Source organism: Trachypithecus francoisi, unplaced genomic scaffold, assembly GCF_009764315.1.
Source record: "Trachypithecus francoisi isolate TF-2019V2 unplaced genomic scaffold, Tfra_2.0 Lachesis_group1, whole genome shotgun sequence".
Taxonomy (NCBI): Eukaryota; Metazoa; Chordata; class Mammalia; order Primates; family Cercopithecidae; genus Trachypithecus; species Trachypithecus francoisi.
In genome coordinates, this window is record NW_022681454.1 from 51,207,236 (window position 1) to 51,214,819 (window position 7,584).

The 7,584-nt window shown below is 38.2% G+C and overlaps 1 protein-coding gene across 1 annotated transcript in view; it reads left to right on the plus strand.

The window, feature by feature from the left end:
* Positions 1–7,178, plus strand: part of LOC117084896 — a 120,791-nt gene extending 113,613 nt beyond the window's left edge. The window contains exons 4-6 of the mRNA XM_033213316.1: positions 4,894–4,941; positions 6,160–6,236; positions 7,127–7,178. Coding sequence (XP_033069207.1) covers positions 4,894–4,941; positions 6,160–6,236; positions 7,127–7,178 — 177 coding nt within the window. The remainder of the gene's footprint in view (positions 1–4,893; positions 4,942–6,159; positions 6,237–7,126) is intronic.
* Positions 7,179–7,584: the final 406 nt, after the last annotated feature.

Here is a 7,584-nt window from a genome sequence, read left to right on the forward strand (position 1 = left end):
GATTTTTAGTTTCTTTGTGCTGGGTACGTAATTCCTCCTTTAGCTCTGATAAGTTTGATGGACTGAAGCCTTCTTCTCTCAACTCGTCAAAGTCATTCTCCGTCCAGCTTTGATCCGTTGCTGGTGATGAGCTGAGTTCTTTTGGAGGGGGAGATACGCTCTTATTTTTTGAATTTCCAGGTTTTCTGCCCTGCTTTTTCCCCATCTTTGTGGTTTTATCTGCCTTTGGTCTTTGATGATGGTGACATACTGATGGGGTTTTGGTGTGGGTGTCCTTCGTGTTTGTTAGTTTTCCTTCTAACAGTCAGGACCCTCAGCTGTAGGTCTGTTGGAGATTGCTTGAGGTTCACTCCAGACCCTGTTTGCCTGGGTATCAGCAGCAGAGGCTGCAGAAGATAGAATATTGCTGAACAGTGAGCGTTGCTGTCTGATTCTTGCTTTGGAAGCTTCGTCTCAGGGGCACCTGCCGTGTGAGGTGTGGGGTGTCGGTCTGCCCCTAGTGGGGGATGTCTCCCAGTTAGGCTGCTCAGGAGTCAGGCACCCACTTGAGCAGGCAGTCTGTTCGTTCTCAGATCTCAGCCTCCGTGTTGGGAGATCCACTGCTCTCTTCAAAGCTGTCAGACAGGGTGGTTTTTAGTCTCCAGAGGTTTCTGCTGCTTTTTGTTTGTTTGTTTAGCTGTGCCCTGTCCCCAGAGGTGGAGTCTACAGAGACAGGCAGGCCTCCTTGTGCTGCTGTGGGCTCCACCCAGTTTGAGCTTCCCAGTGGCTTTGTTTACCTACTTAAGCCTCAGCAATGGCGGGCGCTCCTCCCTCAGCCTCGCTGCTGCCTTGCCATTAGATCTCAGACTGCTGTGCTAGCAATGAGGGAGGCTCCGTGGGCGTGGGACCCTCCGGGCCAGGTGTGGGTTATAATCTTCTGGTGTGCCATTTGCTAAGACCCTTGGTAAAGCGCAGTATTGGGGTAGGAGTTACCCGATTTTCCAGGTGTTGTGTATCTCAGTTCCCCTGGCTAGGAAAAGGGATTCCCTTCCCCCTTGCACTTCCCAAATGAGGCGATGCCTTGCCCTGCTTCAGCTCTCCCTGGTGGGGCTGCAGCAGCTGACCAGCACCAATTGTCCAGCACTCCTTAGTGAGATGAACCCGGTACCTCAGTTGAAAATGCAGAAATCACCTGTCTTCTGTGTCGCTGGCACTGGGAGCTGGAGACTGGAACTGTTCCCATTAGGCCATCTTGCTCCGCCCCCTCTGCAATCAAGGGATTTCTTTAGAATTGAATTGAGTTTTAATTCCCTATAGAAATTGAGGGGTTTTCCTTTAAGTCATGTTGACTGTCATGACTTTGAGTTGTATACAAAGGCCATATTCATGGATATTTGTGGGATTTAATATGGTATAGAAACCCAGTCAAATTTCTAAAAAATATAAATACAAACACAATTTGTGGGCTTTTTTTTTTTTTTTAATTGGAGAGGTTAAAGAACTATTGTAGATCTGCTTTTGGGCTAGTGTGAATAATTTGCCAACATTTACCCTGTTTTACTTCTTCTAGCCCAAGTTACCACTGTCCTTGGCAGGTAAGTGGTTCTCGAATTGTTCTTTGTAGAGCATATATCTATTTCAGTTCTCTGGGGTGCTTGTTAAAATGCACATTCCAGGGAGATATCCTACACCTACATCTTCTTACTTGGAATTTTTGGAGTTGGAGTTGGGAAAATGGAATGGTTAATAGCTCCCTAACTGATCTTTATGAACTCTAGAGTTTGAGAAGCATTGATCCAGACTGTCTTTCTCAGAATTTACATGGTTGACAATGAATGTGACGATAATGGTCCATTTTGATTCAGGGCTTTGTTTTGCTGGATCTCCATTTTTTGGATTTTTGACTTCTTCTTTGGAGTAGATTTGTATTAGTTTTCTATGGCTTCCATAATAAAATATCACAGGTTGGGTGGCTTAAATAACAGAAATTTATTTTCTCATAGTTCTGAGAGAGACTAGAACTCCAAGATTAAGCTGTCAGCAGGGTTGATTTCATCTGGAGGCCTCTCTCCGTGGCTTGTAGATGGATGTCTTTGTCTTCATGTGGTCTTTCCTCTGTGTATGGGTATTGTTTGTGTCTTAATCGCCTCTTCTTATAAGGATGCCAGTCATATTGGATTAGGGCCTATCTATATGACCTAATCTTACCTTATTTATCTCAAAAGCCTGTATCTCCAAATACAATCACATTTGAAGGTACTGGGGTTAGAATTTCAACATATAAATTTTAGTGGGAAATAATTCATCTCATAACAGTCTAGATCACAAAACATGATATGAATAAGTGAAAGATGAACACTTGATTTCATCTGAAGTTTCTCTTGCCATCCTGGCTCTGTTCATTCAAAGGACGTCTACTACTGATTGGTCTCTCTTGTCTAAGGCAGCAAAAGGGAAGTAGGGACAATGACAACTTGCTTTTCGTTGGCCCTGTTCCTCATAAGGTCTGTTTCTTTGCTTTAGGCTCAACTGTTATAAATGACGAAGGGTGGCAGTTCTCAAAGGGAATCTGAGAAGTAAAAACTTTTGTCATAATATTAAGAAGACAGTCTTTGCCTTTTTTTTGGGTGGCATTTGCACTGATTGTGTAGAAGCAATAGTGGCTAAAACTGTTGGAGCTTTAGCATGACTTAACGCAGTAGGACCAAACTGTATAGTAATCTTCATAATTTCACCACTGTGCATTTACACTGCAGAAAAAAATGTCTGTTTCACTTAAGAATGCCCTTGATGAAATACTAAAAATTATTAAGTTTGTTAAATCTTAACCCTCGAGTACACATCGCTTTAGTATTCTATGTGATAAAATGAAAAGTATGCATACAGCACTTTTGCTCCATTCAAAGTTTCAGTGGCTGTTTTGAGGAAGAGCACTATGCAATTGAATTGTGGGCTGAACTAGTCTCTTTTTTCATAAAAGACCATTTTATCTTGAAAGAACAAGAGATGAACTATGATTATTTAGATTCAGGTGGCTGGCAGACGTGTTTGCAAAAATGAATGAAGTAAGTGTATTACTTCAAGGAAGCAACTGATGGTATTTGTTGCCTGTGATAAAATTCAAGCTTTCAAGAGAATATTAGAATTTTAGAAAGCTTGTATCTGTTACTATGAGCTTAATAGCTTATAAGCAGTTGAAGATTTTTTCAGTGAGGTTGGTTATTAACGAAATGTGATTTGGGGGATATTATATAATGAAATGGGTCAACATTTGGGAATTCTGCATAACTCACTGAACCAGTGTTTTCAAAATGATCAATACAAGATGCTACAAAAGATCTATTCAAACTGTACGATAGACCAACACATTTTAATGTAACAGAGTATAAAATGTTCACGGTATAATGAAATGGGTCAACATTTGGGAATTCTACATAACTCACTGAACCAGTATTTTCAAAATGACCAATACAAGATGCTACAAAAGATCTATTCAAACTGTAAGATAGACCAACACATTTTAATGTAACAGAGTATAAAATGTTATGGTATGATGTTCATGCAGATTGCATGAATTGCATATATTGCAACTTAACCCTTAAGAAATTACCACTTGCTAAGTTTTGGCATATTATCAGAGAAGAATATCCACAATTTTCTGAAAGGATCATTACAAATACTCTTTCCTTTTCCAACCTCATATCTGAGTGAGGCTGGATTTTCTTCATTTATTGAAAGCAAAACCTATCAAGATAGATGAAATCAAAAGCAGTTATGAGAATCTAGCTATCTTCTTTTTAAGCTAAACATTAAATAAATTTGCAAAAATGTAAATGTCATCTCACTATTTTTTTCTGTTTTGGTGTATACATCAAATATGTTTTTTAACATGTAGTGAACTTATTCTTGCTATTTTAAGATGAATTAATAAATACATGTTTAAAAATTTCTCAACTCCAATTTCTAATAAGGTGAATATTGGTAGATATAACCCATAAAAACAAAAGCTTTTGGGAACTTCAATAATTTTAAAAACTATAAATGGACTTTGAGACCAAAAAGTTTGAGGACTGCTGACTTAGGAGGACATTTTTCTAGCTATGTTGCAGCAAATGATTTAGAGTTAACTTTGATTCATAGTATGTTTAAAGAAAAATATATTCACCATGTGAATACTAAATATAGTAAGCTTGACTTACTTTTTTCTCATTGGGAGAAAATCATAATAATGTTCCATATCAAAATATTCTCATGCATGGCTTAATGCCTCGTTTACCTTTGCTAATCCCAGATCAGTTTAGATAATCATGAACAAACTGGAAGAAAAAAAAGCCCTATATAAGAACTATGTTTTTGAGAGCTTTTTTCAATGTAATGGAAATTTATTTAAGTTAACAGATTAAAATCTGCCCTATAGAAACGCACTTGGAAATCTTCCCATAAGCATATTCTTTTCTTCATTCTGCCTGTTTTGTTGTGTTCCAATTTATAGGACATTTGTTTCCTTCCCTTCCTTCTCTTTTTTCTTTCTTACCTCTCCTTTCACTCACTTTCTTCCTTCTTTCCCTTTCCTTTATTAGAGCTGTGGGCATTTCTTTATATGCTGCAGTTTTTGGTTTCTGCCAGTGTCCTCTAAGAAAAGATGCTGACTTGGTAAATATGAATAAGGCATTGCCAAAGTGTAGGTCAGTCTTTGCATTCTCAGCTCTAGTACTTAAGTAGTATGTAAATTTCAAATTTCAACACTGGAGTCTGTGCTGTGTTTCTAGTCAGATTTCTAGATGCTATGAAGGAAGTTTAGGGGAAAGGATTTTAACTTAAAACTTATACCTTCTATAAGAAGAAATGACTTCAAAATACATTGTACTACTATACTGTGTTTTTCATAGATTTCTTTCTCATTTTTTCCTTTAGTCTAAAAGTCATTCCCGAGTTGGCCTGAAATCAAGCACCAAGCAAAAGGTATGTTTTTTCTTCTATATCGTTGCTTTAAAAAATAATTATTTTGGGTGGGTGCTTTTTTTTTTTTCTTTCCTGAAGAGAATGACTTGTCTTTGGATAGCCAGGGCATACCCAGAAACAAAGTAGTTCTTATTCTCATTTGCTTTGCCTTCATAATAGCAAAACTGAAATTGGAAAGGGATCCTTGAAATGAAATGTAATTTGAGGGAGATTCTTGAAACCCAGTGACAGAACCGGAGAATTTTCCCATGACTTACAAGCAATTCTGAAAGCAAGGTCAGAAGATACCATACTATATTCAGCTCTTTTATTTTCTAAGCACTTCACAGTGAAGGAATTTGTTCCTATCTCAGTTCATATTTTTACTAAACTTTATTCTCTCAACATTTGTTGTGGAGAATGACCCTCACTCATGACCTGTGATGAATTGGTTAAAACACAAGCTCTGTGAGTCAGAAAGAATTAGTTTCAATTCTTGGTTCTGCCACTTTGCTATGTGATCTTGAACATATTTGTATAGAGAAGATGATCATACCCACTAAGGTAGTACATGTTAAGGATAAAATGAGATAATATATATGAAAACACTTATATCCCAGTACCTGGTGTAAAGTAGCCTTTTAATAATTTTGAGGTTCTATATTTCATTGATAGTTTAGAAATTCAAACAATTGAAAACTTGAAATTTCAAAATATTAATTCTCAAAGACACATGAATACATGCATACACACTTAAATTATGTTAATTCCTGGCGATACATGGGACAAGTTCAGAGAAGTTCATGTTTAACTTTAGAGAGGTTCATATTTACATATTCTTCCAGTGTAGAAGTTTACACTGATGGGAGTACTTGCCTAGCCTTTCAGAATAACGGACACAGTAACTCAGAATACCTTTCTTGATGCCAATTGTCAGAGAAAAAAAAACTGCAAAAATTCAAAGCATCTAAGAGGTGCTGAAGAGGATTAAAAGAGGCAACATATGGGGAAGCACTAAGCCCGTGCCTGTGTCAACAGTCGCTGTTTTTGTTAAAGAAACATTGCGTTGATCGGGAAGATGGACAGACCCAGGTTCCCACCCAGCTCCAATACTTACCACATAAAAAGAGCTAATATTGATATGGCAAGCCCTATGCTCCAGGTACAATACTAGCATTTTATGATGAACTCATTTAATAGTCTCAGTGACCTAATGAGGTAGGTGTTCTTGTTTCTCAGGGCTTGTCAGGAGAATACCACACCAATAATTGGAAAAGGGAATATAACTGGTTAATCGGTTGTCATGTTTTAACAAGGTAATGAAAAGGGTAAAAAGAAGGGTTGAAAGAGAGCTGTAAGGTATCAGGCAGGTAGCAGGCAATTCCAGGGAGCAGCTGCCGTCTCCAGAGCTGAGGGAGCAAAGTAAAGAGCGGGGATTACTAACACTTCCTGGACACTTGGAAGGGTCCCACAGAGCTGAAATTCAGACCTCTGAGGAGGGGGCAGGTGCCACTGTCCCTGAGGGGCACATAATGAGGCTGATTCTGGAAAAACTACAAACTGACTCAGTGGCTCTGTAGGAGGGAAAAGAGGATGGTATTGCCGAAGCGAACTTCATAGGAAGTACACAGGAAGGAGCAAGTTCTGTGTTCCTCCTCCGGCTCTGCCCCTCTTGCTAGTGCCCCTGCTGTCAGATGTTACAAGAAGCAGCTGACTCAGCAGAAATATGGTTCTCAGAGTTCCAGCCCCAAGCATCACAAAGCAGATTATAGAAAGGTGGGCTTGGAGATGAGCGATGATAATTTAGTAACTGGCACAATCATTAGCTCCATTTTTCAGATGAAGAAACCAAGGAACAAATATATTAAGCTATGTTTGTCCAGACGCACACTGCTAGGAAGAGGCAGAGGCAGAATTTAAACCTAGTCAGTCTGGATCCAAAAGTTTATGCTCTTAACCCCTTAAACAAGTGACTATGGACAGAAATACTTTTCTGAGTCTTTTTTAAAATGGAGATAATACTTCTTAATGTGTAGGGCTGTCATAAGGGTTAAACAAAACAATATAAAATATGTGCCAATCATACTTCTTGGCACATAGTAGGTTCTCAGTAAATACTAATTCTTGTTAAATATATTTTTCTTGTTTTAAGTATTTTTCTTGTTTAAGTAAGAAGTTCATTTTGCCTTTGTGACTTTATGTGTAGTTTTAAAAGTATCTACATTGCGTTTGCCATGGAGTGGTTCCATTGCCAGTGAGTTGTTTATTTAATTGATTATTATTTCTCCAACTTTACATATTTTAAAGTTTTCTGTGTTGGAAAGTAAACAGCAGAGAAAAATTCATCCTGGAGCTTGATCAGTGGAGGCTTTATTGAGGATGTCCTTAAAAACTCAAAATTTATCAAGGCCTATGTCAGAGCACAGAACTGGTCTTTTACTTCAGATTTTAAGCAGTGGGAGAAATCATTAAACTTATTCAATCATTATTTAATGCAACAGTTATTTATTGGTGGCTAATTATACTGAATGCTGTGCTGGCCATCAAGGGTTATATAAACACTGATAGATGGACCCTGCTTTCAAGACTGTTTCTTACAATTTAGTAGTGAGTATGATGCAACATATCAGCTGCGTATTCTCCCTTACTCTTTTTCATCTTGGC